Source organism: Budorcas taxicolor, chromosome 2 (assembly GCF_023091745.1).
Source record: "Budorcas taxicolor isolate Tak-1 chromosome 2, Takin1.1, whole genome shotgun sequence".
Taxonomy (NCBI): Eukaryota; Metazoa; Chordata; class Mammalia; order Artiodactyla; family Bovidae; genus Budorcas; species Budorcas taxicolor.
Window position 1 is genome coordinate 132,391,122 of NC_068911.1, and position 22,502 is coordinate 132,413,623.

General features: G+C 38.0%; 1 protein-coding gene across 1 annotated transcript in view; it reads right to left on the reverse strand.

The window, feature by feature from the left end:
• Positions 1–22,502, reverse strand: part of SATB2 (SATB homeobox 2) — a 195,525-nt gene that overhangs the window by 61,270 nt on the left and 111,753 nt on the right. Inside the window, exon 6 of the mRNA XM_052635479.1 lies at positions 11,966–12,438. Within this exon, the coding sequence (XP_052491439.1) occupies positions 11,966–12,438 (473 nt within the window). The remainder of the gene's footprint in view (positions 1–11,965; positions 12,439–22,502) is intronic.

Sequence of the window (22,502 nt, forward strand, 5' to 3'; positions counted from 1 at the left end):
CACCAGGGAAGCCCCAGCTAGCCTGATGGACCATGTTAAAAGCCTAACTCACAACAGTCACTCAAGATCTTCTCTTTCAACCTACTGAAAACAAATAAGATAATAAATACTGAAACTTAGGCCTTACAAACCCCGTGTTAGAACAAATATTCCATGTTCCCCAAATCTACAATTTATTAAGTGAAACAGTCCCCTCACAGACAGCTTTCTTTCTAGTATATGCAGTAAAACTTCACTTGTGCCACCTGCCACATGAGAATATAGTGAGCAGGCAACACAACATGGCCTGCAACGGAACATTCTTGAAACCAAAGCAGTCTGTGCTTTCTTAACTGTAACCCCCTTGTTCAAACCACACTTGAGCATGTACCATGGAGGAACTTAGCCCAAACCAGACTCCTGACAACTTGACTACTTTCTACCTACCTCATCTATGCAGTGATAGAAGCAACTAAATAAATGGTCCCATCTTATTTCCTTCCTCAACCCTTCCACCTTTGTCTCTAGGAAGGCTTAGGAACTGAAATGGGGGTTGTGCACAATCTAAGTAAAAATTTTCTAAGCACATTAGCACCGAAAAGCAAAGCAAATACAGAACTGAACAGGTTCCTTTGCAAACATTTGCCAGCGGTGTTCTCAGCTCTGGGCACATACATGTTTTCCACTAACACCTCAAGTACCTGGCACCATGACTGCTGCATTCACAAAGTGCTGGGCCCTTGTTACTCCTAGTTTCCAGGAGTATTCTGTGAAACAACTGTTGGCAAACTTCCCAAAAAATTTACTAGCTTTGGCTACTTTGTCAAAACATTGGCAAAAATAGTACTTTCAAAAACAAAACAAAACAAAACATACATTCTACTGCATATTTATATCAAACACATTCAGATATAAGTAGAAAAGCAGTCTATAAACATATGAGTTGACTCTGTCCTGAAATAATTATAAAGCACTATTTTCTTTTTCCTTGCTGAACATTTTCTGCCTTAGCTTTGATCACCTCCAGGGTTAAAAACATCTGTTCTCATACAGTACATGGAACATGTCACAGGACTTATTATACCAAAGTGGGAATACCAATTTTAAAAGTCTGTTTATTCCTGTATCTCCTTGAGGGAGGGTTTGTGTCTTTCATCATCTGGTCAATGGTAACAAATGATTGAGAATAAAGTGATTATGAGGATGAGTTCTGAAGTCAAAATTTCTGAGTTCAAAACTGGGTTTCAAGTGGACAAAGATTAATTAATCTCCCTATGGCACAGTTTCCTCATCAGCAAAATTGAGATAATAATTGCACTTCCCTCATAGGGTTCTCTAGAGAGCTTATAACTGTACTGAATATGTGTTAAATGTTCAATAAATGTTAGTCCTCATTATAACCCTAGCGTAGTCTCTGAATGCTTAATAAATCCTTGTTAAATGAATGGATAAATACAGAACTAATATCAAAGTACATTTCTTTTTTTTTTCAAAGTACATTTCTTATTTTCAACTTGCAACTTCACATATTCAAAGCCCTCCACTTATAGATGTCTTCCTATAAAGACAATTAAAATAAATAAAGAAAATTATAGAAGTAGAATAATTTAAATTATTTGGGATAGAGGAGAGTGTGAAGAAAAATTTAATAAATTATATAAAGCAAAATGACCACAAGGACATTTCAGGACAGCACTGAACTAATATTTATTCATACTTCAAAAAAGTAAAACCACTTTCTTTCCCCAAGTAACTTTTAAAATCAGCTTTAATCTGCATCATTGTTGAAACATGTTCATAAGTATTAGTGGCTGATAAAATTAATTTAGCACATTATAGGTAGTTTATTTATAACAAAATGTAGTTAAATAGTGCTTCATACTCTATTGTTTCATGAAGGTTTTTTTCTTTTTCTTTCATGAAGAAATATACAGATATAGTTGGAAATAAGGTGGAACTTAGGCACACATACATGTATGCATTAATGTCTAAGTGTGTGCGACTTAGACATACTAGCTCATAATGTAAAAATTATTTCTTACTGAGTGTGGTGATCAGAGAAGTTTGCAAGTAAATACTGCTGTCTACAGGAATAATTTTAGGCACAAAACTTGCAGATAGAATTTAAACTACCTTGTCAATTTCCAATTGACTTCAAATTGATTTAGTTGTATTTTTCTCACATAATTTTTGGCCTTCAAACTGAATTTACTTTAGTTGAACAAACATGCACTTAACCCCAGGCCAAATGGTCATCATTTCCATCAATGGCCATGAAAGGAACACTCCATGTATTTTTTTTAATTACTTTGAATAAGCAAAGGTGAAAAGCATATAAATAATGGAAACTAAAGCTAGTGTTGCCTTGTATTTCTTCTATAAAAATCCTACTTTAAACACCATCCAGGATTTGGAGAAACTAGTTAACTAATAAAACTAGGCTTTCCCACTAAAAGTGCCAGTCTCTACCGAGACACACTCACTAGAAGTGAAATATCTTATTTCAGGTTAGAGACTCCACATCTGTGCAAAATGAGTCAATCCAACACATGTAAGAATTAAAGATTTTAAAATTAAAAAATAAATAAATAAATAAATAATTAAAAAAAAAAAAAATGAGTCAATCCCTCCCTGTTAGAGAATAGTGACATTATAAAACCATCATCGAAAGGCAGGTTTTGTATTTTTTTTTTTTAGTAAAAATAAAAAGCCCTGAATTTTATTTATTTAGGCCACACCCATAGTTTATGGACTCTTAGTTCCCTAACCAGGAATTGAACCCTTGCCCTTGGCAATGAGCATGCAGTCCTAACCACTGGACTGTCAGGGAATTCCCCTTGAATTTTCTGTAACTCAGATGGTAAAGAGTCTGCCTGCAATGCGGGAGATCTGGGTTCAATCCCTGGGTTTGGAAGATCCCCTGGAGAAGGGAACAGATACCCACTCCAGTATTCTGCCCTGCAGAATTGGGGTCACAGAGAGTTGGACACAATTGAGCGATTTTCACTTTCTTTCACTTTGTAACCGTTCAGTAACTATTTTTTGAGGATTTTTCACACTGATCAGGGATGAAAGGAATAGAACACTGTACTACCATATCTGTATCCTCTGATTCTTTGGTACAAGTTTTGTGAAGGAGGGGGACAAAAGAGCCTTTATATTTTCTTTTACATGAAATGTTCTGTTTCAATTAGCTTTAGGAGTGGGAATATGCTGGTATACTGAGTCAAACTTCTCTTTACCCAGAGCACAAACAGACCCAGCTTCTCCCCCATGCTTTTTGCCCAAAATTGCCTAAAAGGTGCTAATTAACGATAGTCTTTATATGTAAGGAGGGACTAAACTGAGACCACTATCTTGAGGGCCGTCCTTAAGTCATTGAATAACTTTGAGACATTGCTGTCTTTGGAGATATTAATATTATTATAATCTTTAAATCTATGAATTCAAGCCAGTGATTCTGAAATGAAAGTACCTATTTTATGAAGCTTGCAGGACCCTCTTTCCCTACTTTATTAATTTAACATTGAAATCAAAAGAGGGCATATTATTTGCTTCAAAACTCAATAACATGTTCATGCCTGATCTGTGGCATTTCATATTTACAGCCCATCTTTCAGTGGCTGGACTTCCTTTTTCTCACAGGTTCCCTAGTCATTTTATAAACAGCTCACTGGACCATGGAGTCAAGACCCCTGGATTTACACTGTATTCTATTGCTATATTGCTGAGTGCCTATATCTTACTGAATGCTGAGAAAGAGTTTTAAATATCTTGGAGGTCAAGTTTTCTACATGTACAAATGGTACGTGTAACTAAATCATGCCTACCTTGGGCTAACAATAAGTATAAATCAAACAAGAAGTTATAGAAATTTCTCCCCACCCTCAGAAAAAACCAACAGATAACATACTAAAGCTCAGACTTCCAAATATTTTGGTTGTTAGAATTTTCATTTTGTTGCTACACATCTCTTCCTAATTGTGCCACTTCAATTTTTAACCTTAATAATGTGGGTGGGAATATACTATAAACACAGTGCCAAAAAGCATAAAAGCAAAGTCCATGTCATTTCACACAAAGACTTTTACATTTCTAGCTGTTGACCTTACTGCCAATTTTTCTGATACATCACTCAATTTAATTTTCCAATCTGTTGAAAACATTCTCTGGTTGCTGAGTGACTTCATAAATTGTATTTATGACCCTGAACTTAAGTTTCTTCAAATGATATGGCTTTAATAAATAAACAACAGATTTTTTTTGCAAAGTCTCATAAAAAAATTAAAAGTACGCAAATTAAGGATCGATCAACCAAATGAGTTCACAAAGGATTTTAAAAATTCTCTTCTATATCAGATAAAAGATGAACAGCTTTCTCAAAAAAAAACCCTCTGATAAAATGTTGCAAATTGTGTAACTCTGTGACTTTTTCACAAACTAAAGATACCAAATTAGAAGCATTTCTTTTACAGAAGATTAACACATTTTGCAAAATACATATAGACTTCTAATGAAAACATGTTTCTAAGAACTGACTCAGAAAAGCTACCTAGACACAAAATGAGTCTGAACTTTCCCAGTTATGGTATATAATCTGCTAGAGATAAAAGAAAGATAACCACACTTCGTCAAAACTGAATGTGGCAAGAGTCTCGTTCAAATGATACAAACTTTTTATTGCCAATTCCATGTGTATGGCTGTTTCCTGAACCCCACCTTCGAGGTAAGGGGACAGAGGTGCAGAGAGGGACAGAGAATAACCCTTTACTTCCCTTTGCTGGCATTCTAATGCTCCCATTCACGTGTGGCAGGGCATTTGTTCCAATGGATTTAGCCTAGTTTGGATCAAAGCTTCCTCTCTACTTCATTTAACAGATTTGCTCAAATGGAAGGTCTCAAAGGAGAAATAATGCTAGTAAATGGGGAATTTCTGAACACATGAATATGTAGGTCATTGGCTTTTAAATAAATTAGAGAATAGTTTATCTATTAAGGAAGATTCATTGTACATATTTCATGAAACCATTCTTATTATAGGTCAGTGGACATCCCACAACCATTCCTGGGTAACAGTAAGTCTTGTAAAATAGTCACAAACCTTTTCATATCTTCAAAAGCCTCTTACTGATTTTCTTAAGTCCATAAAGTGACAAGGGATAAAAGAATGCTATAGGTTAGGATTCATAACCAAATTGTCAAAATGCAAAGAGGTAAACACAGTAAATAGCCAGGCAACTTATTTCATGTCCATAGCGCTGCTAAGTGTGCCAACACTAAAATAAATTTGGGATAGAAGCAAGGGAAAATGAATATGCAAAAAAATAAAACCCTACAGAGGTCCTCTTACTTCTCAAAATTATCAGTCTAACAGAACCCATTTGCATCATTGACAGAGCACTGGAGATAGGGCAGGACAGAGAAGCAAAGCTACTCTGAAACTCATGTAAATCACATAAGGCACCTTTGAGACTCAGTAAGGATGGCTTTATGTCAAGTCTGAATGACCTCATAGGGCCTCATATCCAGTGTCTGTTTCTGTCTCATTCCTTCTCTTTCTCTCCCTTCCCTCTAACCAATCCCTCCACATTCAACATCCATAAGAAAATCTGGCTAATAGCCATACCAGCCCATTGAATTCAGAGGACTCAGTTAAAAATCACAATAATTATAATGTTTTCAAGAGAAAGTAGTACAGTAAAAAAAAGAATCTATATAATTCTATACTATTGCCCTAATAACATCTTGCTCATGATTTATAAACAACACTGATAATGAACAAAGTGTACCATAGTACCAAAGTACCATAAAAACCTCCATACTATTTCCATAATAACATCTTGCCTTCGATTTCTAAAGGTAGTAGGTATAAAAGTGAAGATATATTTTATTCAAACTACTATCCTATGGCATAACCAAACGTCAATTAGACTAGCAATGACCTTGATCTGTAATCCGAGATAAAAAGCACATCCTGAGATAAAGATTCTTACACAAGTGATTTATTTAGGAAGTGCTTCCGAGGGAAACTTGTGAGGGAGTGGGAGAAGCAGGACAGAGAAGGGAGGAAATGCAAGCAAAGCCTCAGCCTCAGCCCAGTCTGCAGACAGCTCTGGAGTGAAAGTCACAGGTCAGCACTGTCCCTGCAACAAGAGGCAAGGAGCTGGGCTTTCATCCTCCTGTGCCTATCAGATATCTATTAAGTGCTTCCAGCTCTCTGTCAGTGTGAGCAAAGGAAAATCCAGTAGTCTGAGGAAAGTCCTTTGAATGAAGAGCCAACCAGCAGACACCATGACTTAGAAGTAAATCATGAGGCAGGAGGGTGGGAGGTGGTGCTGGAGGAGTGAAGGATGGAAACCAGAGCAGGCCTGTGATCTGCCTCAGCCTCCTCTGGTGTATCATAGCACTCTGTGACCACAGGTAACAGAAATGCTTAGTAATGTGTCATAGGATTGCCGGAATATTAATGACCAGGTCAGAAAATATCACTTTTCTCCTACTATTCTCATAGGCTCCCATTTGTCATAAAAGTCTCCAGAAGTAGGGCTAACCTTTCCTTTCAGAAGACTAGCAAAGGAGAAAGTGATGTGCTCAGAGTATATTTTATATAAGGTCAGAATGGCAAAAATAGGCTTCTACCATGTAAGATGGAGCTTCTCTGGTGGCTCAGTAGTAAAGAATCTGCCTGCAATGCTGGAGATGTGGGTTTGATCCCTGGATGGGGAAGATCCCCTGAAGGAGTTAATGGCAACCCACTCCAGTATTATAGCCTGGGAAATCTCATGGACAGAGAAGACTGGTGGGCTACAGTCCGGGGGGTAGCAAAGAGTCAGACAAAACTCAGCAGCTGAACAACAACAACAAATCATGCTTATGGCACAGACACTATGCAACACACTGCCACGCCCTGTATCTGGAGTTATATTAGTCTCATGCTCAGGCTGAAGATTCAATATCCTGGCACTGCATGATCTCAAATGTGCTGCTTCCCTTGCCTGGAACACATGACTTAATTTATGTTCTTAGCTTAGACAGTATTAACAAACTAACAGAGAAGTGTAAGAAATAATATTAAATAAAATCAGAATGGCAAAAGGTTGTCGATCTCTGACTCTGGCAGAAGTCAGGACCTTGTCAAGAAGTATGGGTAGGAAATCATTTTCTCAAACAAATGCATTTTCTGTTTTTAAAAGACATGCTGATAAGAATTAAAATGTATTAAAAAGCAAGTTCTTGGAAATACAGTTCCTTTCCCCTTAATTTTGTTATTTTACATCAACAAATGATATAGTGACAACGGATCAGACATACAGAGTAATTCAGTTTTTCCTTGAAGAACTGCTTTTTCAAATGCTATTTATTATGAATTTCAGTTTTTCATCTGGAAGTCTTCAACATGAAAAACTAGCCTTTTTTTTTTAACAATTCTAAATTCATTTGTGAACGTTGTGCATGTGATTTTTGTTCTACATGTACATATACACACATACAAAACAGAGAAATTAATTACTAGATTTATTCTTGGTCCAATCATCAAGAACAAATCCAGGAACACAAACTATAGTGTGACAAATCAAAGTGCTTTTTACTGAATTTGATAATAAGTGAATAATAGATATCATGAACTATTTATAAAAAATACTCAGTAAACTGAGAATATGCTCCAGGGATCAGACCCACGTCTCCTGCATCTCCTGCACTGCAAGTGGATTTTTCACCCACCAAGCCATTGAAAAAGCCCAAGCATATACTACATATCAGTAAAACAACTGAGTACAAGACTAAAACTCGTCTTAGGTGTCCATCAAAAATAAATGGTTCTGATTCTGTTTGCTTTGAGGAAAAAAAAATGTTGAGATTCGTTACTGTCCACAGATTAACAACTCATTTATGTTATTATCTACAAAGTTAATTTTTATTTGTTAACAAGTTATTTTATCACTCACATATTTCTGATTCCACTCAAGACAGCCTATCATTTGAAAAATCCATGGCTGGTTTCATGGGGCATAGTAGACCATATCTTCCATTTAACAATGTTGCCGGTGAAACCCAGCTGTCCAACCTTTGCTGTAGTGACTGCAGCATATACAGCAGAAACAATCTGCCTGTTGACCTCCAGCTTAGGTTCAAACTATGTCATTCTGTCAATACCATCTACCTTGATTAGGTTGGGCTTTATACACAACAGGTTATGATCCCAGAGGGATGAAAAGCTTTCCCAAATTAAAAGCAGAAATTTAAAATGAAATACTCATACATTCCTATGCAGTTTCCACTTGATATCCTCAAGGCCCCATGAACTCAAGCTCATGTTGATTGAAAGTGAATGTTTCTTTCTGAGTGTAGCCATCTTACAAATTTAATGGCAGGAGGAAAATAATAAAATGTGTTCTGTGCTTCAATTAGACCTTTTATAACTTGGCACTTGAAAGATGGCAATGCCAAAGAAAAATCATTAATTCCAAAAAACAGACAAAAAGGACTGTGCAGAAGACAGGCCTCCAGGGCCCAGGGCTTTGGCAGAGCATTTCTTCATACCAACATGGCCTGCCTTGGTCTAGCCTCATTGGGAGTCTTCTCTCATGCTTAATGCTATTTAGATAAACTGTATAATGCATACATTGATTCTAAAATCCAAAGCAATACAACCATGCTCTCAACCTTATCCTTATCCAAAGGAGCTATATAAATAACCAACAATAAAATGTTGACTAGCCTTGAAATGCTTATTCATGCACATGAATGATAGATGAAAGAGCGCGCGCACACACACAGAGAAATATAGACTGAAAGACACTTCCTTCTACTTTGTGTTTTATAATAGTATGAAACAGACTTGCTCAAGAAGATAAGCACTCCTATGGGCTCAATCCAGATAACTGTGGACACACACACACTACCCTAGTACTTTAAGCCACAAGAGAATAGTGGCTTAGTGATGTCTGGAACACGTGTAGCCCTCTGTGAACCTCTGAACTCATTTTCAAATGATGCAACAGGCTCTGTCAATAACAGAATGTATACGTTAGCTAAGAGTCAAGGGAGCAAGAGATTTCACCCCTCTTGGTCTCCTGCCATACCTAATCTGTCAGCACCAAATCTCAAGCAAGACCACTGCCTTTCTTCCCTGATCCTACTCCTGCAGTTTCACGGTGGCTGAAGACTTACCAAACCACAGTGGTTGGTTCCATCACTCGTTCATGCTGTTTGACTTCAGCTGAGGCCCAAGCTAATTCTTCTGTCTCAAACTGACTCCCTCTCACTTTCAGAACTGTCAACCCATTTCTGGTCTCCCTTTCAACACCAAATTTTGGAAAGAGTAATTTACAGCCACTGCTTCTGTATCCTTGACAGTTAATCACTCCTTAACTCCTAAATTCTGGCTCCTGCCCTTACCACTCTAATGAAATTATACTCTAAAGCTTGCCAAGGATTTCTCCCAACCAAACACCAAATCTCATGGCATGGTTTCAAACTTCCCCTCCCTAGACTTCTTAGTTTTCCCCACATGGAAGAGTCTCCTCTGGAGACTCTCAGCCCAAATCCTCTATACTTTATCAGCATCACCCTTTCCTTCTACCTTCACCTGCCCCCACCTCTCCTGGCATTTCATGGTCTCTTTTCCTTGGTGTTAGTAGTGCTGGTGGCTTCTCCCCTCCCTCTGCTGTCTTTTTAAATTCCAGGTTTTGTGAATAAATTTCTTATCTCTTTCTCTAACCCTAACAACTATTCTTAGCACTAAACTCTTATTTTCAATGACTGCTACACATCTTCACTTAAGGAGTCTACTAGCACTTCAAAGTCAAATAGCCCAAAGTCAAAACAGCCCAAAATAATCACTTTAACCTTATTCCAACCATCTCTTTCAATGCCCTCCTTGATTCTCTAAATAATTACGCTTCATTGGTAGTCATGAGGCTCAAACCCTAGCATTATCTCTACTCCAGGTAGTTGCAATTTCTGTCAACTTTACTCTCACAATGCTTTTTGATAGTACCCTCTACTCCATTGCCACCAGTCTTGTTCAAAACTTCTATGCATTTCAGCTGCACACGTAAGGCAGCCTCCTAAGTAAAATTCCTACACTCTCGATATCATTAAAGGGAAAAAAGTATTCCTAAGATCCAATTCTGATCATTTGATGAAAGAATATCCCTACATAAATCCTTCAATGGTTTCCACTGCTCATTAAACACAGTTCAAAGTTCTTAGCATGAACCTAAGGTCTTTGCGGATCTGTTCTTCTACCTTTAAGTTACATTATCTAGCTTTGCTATCAACTATCCGCTGGTCCTGACTTTTTCTGACTCAACCCTTTTCTTGTGTGTGTGTGTGTTTTAACCTAAAATACCCTTCTTCTCCATGTTTGCCCATTAAATTTTATTCATCCTTCAAGGTCTAACTATTCAGAAACTTTCATACTCAAGTCAGTTGTTCACATATGTGTTCACTCACAATTTTTTTATCTTTGCATCTGCAGAGAGCTTGGTTTCCTGCCTTACATTTAGTAGGGTGGCTAACTTAAACCCACTGTCCTCTTAAGACTCACTTGCTTACTCACTTATTTACTCTACTGTAAGTATGCCTAACCCCAACTCCTCACAAACACCCACTGCAGTCACTGCTCACATTACCTTAAATTATTCTCCTGACTTCACATTTTATTTTAGTTATCTGAGTACATTCTACTTTTCACTACCAGATTGTTAGCTGCTTAAGATTAGGCACTTTTACTTTTTGGGTACTCATACAATTGGCCCTCTGTGTCTGTGCATGCAAAATCCACAGATAGGGCAGACCAACTGTACTGCACCATTTTACATAAGGGACTTGAGCATCTATGGGTTTTGGTATTTGTGAGAGTCCTGGAACCAAATTCCTACAGACACCAAAGGAACGATGGCATAAGAGCTAGATTGGCAGTTCTCAAAATGTGACCTAAGACCAGCATCAGGACCAGCTGGGATCTTGTTAGACATGCAAATTTCTGGGTCCCACCCTAGACCTGTGAATCAGAAACTCTAGGAAGTGGGCCAGCAATCTATGTTTTAACAGTCTTCCAAGTGATTCTAATGCACACTCACATTTAATACTGGTGGGAAAGAACTTCTTGATTATAAGCAGCCTTCAATAAAATAAGACATAGCTAAGGTGTTCACTGTCTATCACTTAATATTATATTGGCATATAATTCTCTCAAAACACTAAAAATACGAGTCAGCTATCCATTACTACTTTGTGCTAAGTCAGTTCAGTCATGTCCAACTCTGTGTAACCCTATGGACTGTAGACCTCCAGGCTCCTCTGTCCACGGGGATTCTCTGGGCAAGAATACTGGAGTGGGCTGCCAAGCCCTCCTCCAGGTAATCTTCCCAACCCAGAAATCGACCTGTGTCTCTTACGCCCCTGCACTGGCAGGTGGGTTATTTACCGCTAGCACCACCTGGGAACTCCTTTATCAATACTACTTTACTAATATCTTAAATCTAACTTATACATTTTGAAGGGTTTATTAAAATTTATAAAAATGATAACATATAATAATATTTTTTGTAAAGTTCAAAGATAAGGTAAGTTTTAGAACTAGTTTTTTAAAAAATAAAAACAAGGAATGGTGATCACAAAATTCAAGATCAGGGTTACATCTGGGGAAAGTAAATGGAAAAGAGGAGGAAGGAGAAGTACATAAAGAGACCCACGTCACTAGTAACATTTCAGGTGCTGAGTTGGGTAGTGAGTTCACAACATTCGTTACATTACTGAAATTAATTAATCATAGCCAAGCATAAATCAATGGTGATAGTATTTCATGAACTAAAGATTATTAGTTAATCTGATTCTATGTGCTCTGAGATCCACAGAAAAATTTTAAAGAGATAAAAAATATTTGTCACAATATGTCCACAGTATTAAACATGATACATGATATATCATTAACATGATATAAACATTATGATGTTTAAAACCTTATGATGTTTAATACCTGTGTGCGATTGAATGCCACTCTTGCAAAGACAGCTTGGGACACACTGGCTCTCTTCAACTCATCTCTGACTTGCTGGTAGATATCTGGAGATACTTCCACAGAGGAGTTGGTTGGCTCCGGCTTAACTGCTCTGGGAATGGGTGGGTGGTTCAAGAACTGCTGGTTGATGGCTTGAGGATGCTGGTGAGCCAGAAGCCGGCTAACGGCAATCTGTTGGTTGATCAGATGGGCCATGGCAATTTGTTGCCTGACAAGTTGTGGACTGAGCTGGGGAGAAAGAAGACCAGGGCTCATGATGGGCTGTAATGCGGGCACTTGGTTTCGGATTGGAGTACTGTGGTGGATTTGGCTATGAGGAGACTGTTCGTTGGTTTTCCCCAGGGAGGCCAGCTGGTTCATATTTGGTAAATGCATTGGACGCTGGCCCAGAACACAATAGTCTGAAAGGTTTTCTCGTTCCACTCTTTCCACTGTTAAGAGATAAAAATGATAATTTGTCATTATCATCATTAGTATAATTTGTTGCATGTACTTTTAAATTATATTTTTGGTATATTAATGAAAAAGATTTTTTTCATACAAAGCTGGAAGACCCAGAGTAAAAGTGAGTCATCTTTTCCTGAAAAAATGTTTCAATAATAGATTTTTCCATAGGTTATGACAAGAAAGTAAAAATATTTGCCTTTTTTTAATTTCTAAAAGTAGGCATTTTATTAAATAGCCAAGACAGAAATGGTTACTACAACTTCTAAATCTTTTTAGGTTTCCAAGCTCTATCACCTCTTCATCATCCACTGTGGGTAAAAAAAAAAAAAAGCTGTTTTCATCTTCTGTAGTTTGTGGTTAATGGTATAGTTCATGGGTATCAGGAAATGACAACAACAACATCTTCTGCCAAATTAATTGCTATTTCCTAATAAAAATCTCAACTGGAATTCCAGCTGAGCTATTTCAAATCCTGAAAGATGATGCTGTGAAAGTGCTGCACTCAATATGCCAGCACATTTGGAAAACTCAGCAGTGGCCACAGGACTGGAAAAGGTCAGTTTTCATTCCAATCCCAAAGAAAGGCAATGCCAAAGAGTGCTCAAACTACCACACAATTGCACTCATCTCACATCCTGGTAAAGTAATGCTCAAAATTCTCCAAGCCAGGCTTCAGCAATACGTGAACCGTGAACTTCCAGAGGTTCAAGCTGGTTTTAGAAAAGGCAGAGGAACCAGAGATCAAACTGCCAACATCCACTGGATCATCAAAAAAGCAAGAGAGTTCCAGAAAAACATTTATTTCTGCTTTACTGACTATGCTAAAGCCTTTGACTGTGTGGATCACAATAAATTGTGGAAAATTCTGAAAGAGATGGGAATACCAGACCACCTAACTTGCCTCTTGAGAAACCTATATGCAGGTGAGGAAGCAACAGTTAGAACTGAACATGGAACAACAGACTGGTTCCAAATAGGAAAAGGAGTACGTCAAGGCTGTCTATTGTCACCCTGCTTATTTAACTTATATGCAGAGTACATCATGAAAAACGCTGGGCTGAAAGAAGCACAAGCTGGAATCGATTGCTGTGAGAAATATCAATAACCTCAGATATGCAGATGACACCACCCTTATGGCAGAAAGTAAAAAGGAACTAAAAAGCCTCTTGATGAAAGTGAAAGAGGAGAGTGAAAAAGTTGGCTTAAAGCTCAGCATTCAGAAAACGAAGATCATAGCATCTGGTCCCATCACTTCATGGGAAATAAATGGGGAAACAGTGGAAACAGTGGCAGACTTTATTTTGGGGGGGCTCCAAAATCACTGCAGATGGTGATTGCAGCCATGAAATTAAAAGACGCTTACTCCTTGGAAGAAAAGTTATGACCAACCTAGATAGCATATTCAAAAGCAGAGACATTACTTTGCCAACAAAAGTCCGTCTAGTCAAAGCTATGGTTTTTCCAGTGGTTATGTATGGATGTGAGAGCTCGACTGTGAAGAAAACTGAATGCCAAAGAATTGATGCTTTTGAGCTGTGGTGTTGGAGAAGACTCTTGAGAGTCCCTTGGACTGCAAGGAGATCCAACCAGTCCATCCTAAATGAGATCAGTCCTGGGTGTTCATTGGAAGGTCTGATGCTGAAGCTGAAACTCCAATTCTTCAGCCACCTCATGCGAAGAGTTGACTCACTGGAAAAGACCCTGATGCTGGGAGGGATTGGGGGCAGGAGGAGAAGGGGACGACAGAAGATGAGATGGCTGGATGGCACCACCGACTTGATGGACATGAGTTTGAGTGAACTCCAGGAGATGGTGATGGACAGGAAAGCCTAGTGTGCTGCAATTCATGGTGTCGCAAAGAGTTGGACACGACTGAGCGACTGAACTGAACCGAATAAAAATCTCACATAAATACTATGGAGACATTTATATAAAATGCCCATCTCATAGTATATCCTTTCAACTCCTCACTTGCTATCTTTTCTATAGGAATGTATCTTTAAGACATGGATATTTTAATGATTGTGATATGCACTAGAATAAGAAAACGTCTCACAAAATTAATAATATCACCTTGATTTGCCATTTGTTTGCTAGGACCAATGCATTCTCTTGGCAAAACTCTGTTAGCCTTTAATCTGCTTTCAACATTGCCAGGAGAAATATCAATAATCTGAGATATGCAGATGACACCACCCTTATGGTAGACAGCGAAGAAACTAAAGAGCCTCTTGATGAAAGTGAAAGAGTAGTGAAAAAGTAAGATCATGGCATCCGGTCCCATCACTTCATGGCAAATAGATGGGGAAACAATGGGAACAGTGAGAGACTTTATTTTCTTGGGCTCCAAAATCACTGCAGATGGTAACTAAAGCCATGAAATTAAAGGACACTTGCTCCTTGGAAAAAAAGCTATGACCAACCTAGATGGCATGTTAAAAAGCAGAGATATTACTTTGCCAACAAAGGCCTGTCTAGTCAAAGCTATGGTTTTTCCAATAGTCATATATGGATGTGAGAGTTGGACTATAAAGAAAGCTGAGCGCTGAAGAATTGATGCTTTTGAACTGTGGTGTTAGAGAAGACTCTTGAGAGTCCCTTGGACTGCAAGGAGATCCAATCAGTCAATTCTAAAGGAAATCAATCCTGACTACTCATTGAAAGGACTGATGTTGAAGCTGAAACTCCAATACTTTGATCACCTGATGCAAAGAACTGACTCACTGGAAAAGACCCTGATGCTGGGAAAGATTGAAGGCAGGAGGAGAAGGGGATGACAGAGGATGAGATGGTTGGATGGCATCACCGACTCAATGGACATGAATCTGAGTAAGCTCCGGGAGTCGATGATGGACAGGGAAGCGTGACTAAGTGACTGAACTGAAGTGAACTGATTTACGATTAAATAAAATTCTCCCTTTCTCCAGGTTATTTTCCTTATATGTTTTATTGTACTTTAGTAAAGATTTAAGGAATAACTTTAAAAGGGAGAAAAAGGAAAGTATCATATATGTTCAAACATGAGGCAGTCTTTTCTTCCCTCAGGAATATTTCTCAAGAAAAACTCATGTTAAAAAAAAAAAAAAGTCACATCATATCAAATCAAATCCCTATCTAAATCTCTGTATTATATTATTATGTAAAGCTAAGGTTTGTTTGGGGAAAACACATTAGGCTGAACCAACCTCTGACTTTGCCAGCCTTAAATGCTTGTGGATATAATCTAACAAAAACTGTTATGTTGTTGTTTTTATTTTGACACTCTGCTTGTGCTATTCTATGAATATTTCCCCAGGCCTGAACCCAGGCCCTGGCAGTGAGAGCATGTAATACCAACCACGGGGCTGCCAGGGAATTCCCCAAAAATCTGATAAAGCAAAAATTCTACATGGACTTAGTAACTTTTTCTTTCAATTGGAAATGTACATGATTATGCAAAAGTCTGATATAACTTTAAATAAAACTACTTTGAATGATTACATGTTAGACAGCAGAAAAGTATTCACCTGTAAGACAAATTTTTTAAATAACTGCACCTTTCAGTATGCAAACAGTGCTTGTAAATTGGCACATGGCTTACAGTGATAGAGTCATAACTGATCAAAAAAGTACTGAGTCTCACATACTAAGATAATGAACTTATAGCTGCCAGGGGAAAGGGACAGTTAGGGAGTCTGGGATGATCGTGTATACACTGCTATATTTAAAATGGATAACCAGCAAGGACCTATTGCATAGCACTCTGCTCAATGTTATGTGATAGCCTGGCTGGGAGAGGGGCTTGGGGGAAAATGGATACATGAATATGTATGGCAGAGTTCCTTCACTGTTGGCCTGAAACTATCACAACATTGCTAACTCACTATACCCTAATACAAAATAAAGTTCAAAAGAAAAAGTACTGAATCAAAATATTTAGGCGAAAGTGATGTGTTCTGGAAAACTGGGTGAGATGACTCAAAACAGGGAATTTAGAGATGACAAAGTCACTAGAATCAAATCATATGTAAAGTATTTGAAAAAAATCAATCAAGAAAGTAATATTTCTAAATTAATATTTTATATAACGTGGTTTTTAAATACATACAAGGAAGTAATATCTGATCATTTTATTACATGTCTAAAGGCTTTGTATATTTAAAACTTCTAACCGGTAAAGCACATAGACATCCATATCTTGGGAGCACCTTATATTCAGACATATACGATATTTTTTCATGATTTTTTAAAAAACTGAATGATTGCTTAACTTTCCTATGAACTCCAAAATAAGTCAAAAGTTTACTTCAAACTTCTTTAAGACTTCAATTTATAACTTAATCCTTTCGATGTAACTAATGTATTTTGTATTCACCTTTCCTTCATAAAGTTCAAGGTAAACAAATTATTTCAATCTTATCCTCTAAAGGCAAACATTTTTCAGGTATTGCAATAAGACACACTTAAAATCAAACCAAGCAAATAGTTAAGAGCCTTTGAGCAAGGTAATCTAACACAGTTTTCAAAGGACAGAAGTTGCTATTGTAAGTTCCTCACTGAAAGAAGTGAAGACGTTATGGAAGAAGGTATTCCGTGCAAAGGGAAATCAAAAGAAAGCTAAAGTAGCAATGCTCATATCAGACAAATAGTCTTTAAAATAAAGACTGTTATAAGAGACAAAGAAGGACACTATACAATGATCAAGAGATCAATCTAAAAAGAAGATATAATAGTTGTAAGGGGCTTCCCTGGTGGCTCAGAGGTTAAAGCATCTGCCCTGGGTTCGATCCCTGGGTTGGGAAGATCCCCTGGAGAAGGAAATGCAACCCACTCCAGTACTCTTGCCTGGAGAATCCCATGGACGGAGCAGCCTGGTGGGCTACAGTCCACAGGGTTGCAAAGAGTCGGACACGACTGAGCAACTTCACTTTCACTTTCACTTTCAAATATACATACAACATAGTAGCACCTCAATATATAAGGCAAATGCTAACAGCCACAAAAGGAGAAATTAGCACAATAATAGTGGGTGACTTTAACACTCCACTTTTGTCAATGGACAGATCATCCAAACAAAAACTCAATAAGGAAACAAAGGCCTTAAATGTTACATTAGACCAGATGGACTTAACTGAGTTTTATAGACCATTCTATTGAAAAATAACAGAATGCACATTTTTCCAAGTGCACATGGAACATTCTCCAGGATCAACCATGTGCTGGGCCACAAAGCAAGCCTTGGTAAATTTAAGCAAATTAAAATTGTATCAGGCATCTTTTCTGACCATGTGCTATGAGATTAGAAATAAACTACAAGAAAAAACACTATTGGAAAAAAAACCACAAATAGGTGAAGGCTAAATAAGACATTACTAAACAACCAGTACTCTTGCCTGGAAAATCCCATGGACGGAGGAGCCTGGTAGGCTGCAGTCCATGGGGTTGCTAAGAGTCGGACAAGACTGAGTGACTTCACTTTCACTTTTCACTTTTATGCATTGGAGAAGGAAATGGCAACCCACTCCAGTGTTCTTGCCTGGAGTATCCCAGGGATGGAGGAGCCTGGTAGGCTGCCGTCTATGGGGTCGCACAGAGTCAGACACGACTGAAGCGACAGCAGCAGCAGCAGCAAACAGCTAATGAATCACTGAAGAAATCAAAGAGGAAACAAAGTATCTGGAAACAAATGAAAATGAAAGCACAATGATCCAAAACCTATGGAATGCAGCAAAAGCAGTTCTAAGAGGAAAGTAAAGCAATACAATCTTACCTCAGGAAACAAGAAAAATCTCAGGTAACAACCAAATCTTACACCTAAAGCAACTAGAGAAAAACAAACAAACAAACAAAAAACCTAAAGTTAGCATAAAGAAAAAAAAAGCATTAAGATCAGAGTAGAAATAAATGAAACAGAAAGACAGTAGCAAAGAGCAATGAAACTAAAAGTCGGTTCTTTGAAAAGATAAACAAAATTGATAAACCTTTAGCCAGACTCATCAAGAAAAAAAAGAGAGAGGACTAAAATGAATAAAACTAGACATGAAAAAGGAGATTTTACAACTGACACCACAGAAATACAAAAGATCATAAGAGATTTCCACCAGCAACCGTATGCCAATAAAATGGACAACCTGAAAGAAATGGACAAATTCTTAGAAAGTTACAAGCTCCCAAGACTGAATTAGGAAGAAATAGAAAACATTAACAGACCAATCACAAGCACTGAAACTCCCAACAAACAAAAGTCCCAGACGGCTTCACAGGTGAATTCTATCAAACATTTAGAGAAGGGCTAACACCCATCCTTCTGAAAAGGTTCCATAAATTGCAGAGGAAGGAAAACTCCCAAACTCATTTTACAAGGCCACCATCACCCTTATACCAAAATCAGACAAAGGTACTACAAAAAAAAAAAAAAAAAAAAAAGATTATAAGCCAAATATCACTGATGAATATAGATGCAAAAATCCTCAACAAAATACTAGCAATCTGAATCCAATCAAGTGGGATATATCCCTGGGAAGCAAGGATTTTTCAATATTCACAAATTAATCAATGTGATACTCCACATCAATAAATGAAGAACAAAGTTTCCAGAGTAAAGTCATACTTTTCAGGCAGAAATACTTGCCCTCAGACATTCAATTCACTTTTGTTTGCTTGCTTTTTAATTCAGCCAAAATAAAGGCAACCTCAAGTTAGCAAATTATGTTTTCAGGTACTTAAGAAGTAGACATTATATTCATTTCTTTTTCTACTAAAAAAAAAAGAAAGAAATATCCTGTTAATGTAAACATTCTTTGATCAAAAGCTAATTTTCCAAAATGTCACTATTTTCATTTTTCAGTACTTAATTACATTGAGTTACTTTCTTGAGCTTTGTGAAATCTCTATGAAATTGGTGCAATAAGAATCAGAATAATACCAGTCCATATTCCTTTAAGATTCAGTCAGTTCAGTTCAGTTGCTCAGTCATGTCCGACTCTCTGAAACCCCATGGACTGCAGCACGCCAGCTTCCCTGTCCATTACCAACTCCCAGAGTTTACTCAAACTCATCTCCATTGAGTCGGTGATGCCATCCAACTATCTCATTCTCTGTCATCCCCTTTTCCTCCTGCCTTCAATCTTTCCCAGCACCAGGTCTTTTCTAATGAGTAAGTTCTTCGCATCAGATGCGAAGATTCCTTTGCATCCTTTAAGATTATACATAATAATTCCCCTTTTCTAATGAGTTCCCAGATCCTTATAATTTCATATAGTTTAGAACAGTGACTGAGGAAGTATCTTTTTAGTGACATGTGGCCACACCATGAAATACTAAGTCATTAGTAAACCATAATGAAGGCATTGCAAATTCAAATGTCTACACAGCCAGGTAGAGCACAACAGCCAGAAAGCCAGCCACGGAGATACTAGGACAGAAAGTCTTCCAGTCCAAAGAGAGTAGTCACTACCTTGACTCAGCCGGTTGTCTTTCTCATATTGTCATTTCTTTAGATGTTTTTTCCAAAAATAATATATCTTTTTAAAATCTGGATTTTTGCAGGATAGCTCCTAAATTTAGGAACTGGCAAATAACTCCATTTTCAAAACACAAGAAAAGCCAAACAAAATACTTCTGAAAACTAGGTCCTGCCCATACACAGGTTACCAGTGTTAAAATTTTACCTATGAGAATAAAGATACTCTCTCTGTTGTTAAAGATGTTAAGGCAGACCTTATTCAGGAGCATCACAACAGGTATAGGGACCACTGCAATGGGCTATTACAGTCGGGGAAAGAGACTGGGCCCAACTCCATAAACAGCATAAGAAAGTGGGAATTTACAGCCAAGGAACAGACTGGGGGTCAGAGGTGGAAAATAACCAAAAGGAAACGTCATGATCAAGAGGGATTCTGGCTAAACTGACCTAACAGGATTCTTTGCTGAAGACAGGCCAGGGTGATCAGACATCACCTAGGGGATGTTAGAGGATGAGAAACCCGATAAGAATGAGATATTGAGGCTGATCAGATATTAAGCGGGTTCTGGTTAAACTGACTTAGCAGGGTTCTCATAAAACTGGATTTTACAAGGAAGTGCACAGATGGGCCTAGGAAAAGGTTCAAGAGCTTGTCTTAAATTGGTCAAGGAATGAGGCTTCATCAACATTTCCTGGGCCTTGACAGCTCTATCAATAAAAGTCAAATTCTTTACCTCAAATAATAAAGAAAAAAAATCATCATACCAACTTTAAAAATGCCTGAAAATCAAATGATCACCAACAGGCTTCATTTTTACTGACCAAGGCAGTTCATGGTTTCAGGAGTGGTTTGCATAGCTTTTGTCAAATCTGAAAAACATTTTCTTCTGCTGCCACTCTTATACAAATAATATCAGAATAATATTTTAGCCTCTTATGTCACAGCAGGTGAAATACAAATACTTGAAAGAAAAAAGAGTCAGAGGAGCATCACAATGTACCAGACAACCTGAAAAGTAAGCTTGAACATTCATTCCTTCTTTTCTCTCTTCTTTCTGACCTCCCTTCCGTCCTTCCTTTCATTCCTCTCTCCCTTCTTCCCTCTCTTCTTCCCCTTTTCTTTCTTTTTAAATTATTTGAAAATAATCATAGTGACTAAAATACAGACCTAACAGCAGTGCCTGATTCTGTATTTTGCTTTTTCAACTCTGATAGAAAATATCAGGCTGCTGCTGCTGCTGCTGAGTCGCTTCCGTCGTGTCCGACTCTGTGCGACCCCACAGACGGCAGCCCACCAGGCTCCCCCGTCCCTGGGATTCTCCAGGCAAGAACACTGGAGTGGGGTGCCATGTCTTTCTCCAATGCATGAAAGTGAAGAGTGAAAGTGAAGTCGCTCAGTCGTGTCCGACTCTGTGCGACCCCATGGTCTGCAGCCTATCAGGCTTCTCTACCCATGGGATTTTCCAGGCAAGACTACTGGAGTGGGTCGTCATTGCCTTCTCCGAAATATCAGGTTAAGCCTGTGTTAAATTAAACTAAGACCAAAGGTAAGCCCTGGTTCTAGGGGCTCATCTTATCTTTACAATACTTAGCCATGGATCAGAAATCCTAAAAAAACATGAAGAATACAGTGGAGTGCTGCCTCTCGTGACAAAAGCAATGCTCACATTCATAACAGAACATATCCTGAATAAAGCCAAAATGCTTACTTATTAAAGAGACATTAAAAATACAACTGCTTCCAGAGTTTTACATCAGAGCTGCAATTTAATTCACAGTGAATTTGATTCTACTGTTGCCAAAGTCCCTAAAGGTAATTTGTGGAATGGGAAGTGCCTGGGAAGAAATGATGTTCCCAGCTTAAAGTACAAGTCCCCAGCATGCGGCAAGTGGGGCTGAAACGCTGCTATGTTTAGTAACAGAGCAGCTTTCTGTAGCTGTTTTAACCTCTGGAGAAGGGTCCCAGTCCTCGGGCCTTGCAGGTGGGTAGTTCAGATCTGGAGTCTGTTCAAGTTTCTGAGAAACTCACAGTTCCTGAAGGATCTTGCTAATTCCTTTGAACTTCCTGGGACTCAGTGAAAATAACAAAGACTGGGAACTACTATCTAACCATCCTCTGAGCTTCTGGGGTTGTATACAACTCCAAGTAGATGTCCTAACCAAGAGCACCCTATGAATATTAGCTATTCAATGCCCAAGACTGCTGGCTATGATAGGTTATTCAGTTAAGAAAGTTGCACTCCTCCCCAGGGATTTATCTGCATTACAATGAAAAGGTATTTGGTTAAAAAAAAAAAATCTCATTTTATTTCATGCAATTTCACAGTACATCCAGGAAGTCAAGTGTTTAAGAATCACAAATCCCTGACATATACATATATATTTTAGAAGGTTGCAGAAACATTTTCAATGCTCAAAAAATATATGTAAATCTTGTCATATTCCTATCTGGCACTTAATTTTTTATTATAATGTCTTTATTGCAGTTTGGGGTAAATATGTTTTCAGCTATTGGGAAAGATGTACGGCATAAAAGTTAACAGCAGAGATTTCTAAGCCAGACTGCCAGGGCTTAAATCTCAGCTTGCCCATTTGGTAGATATG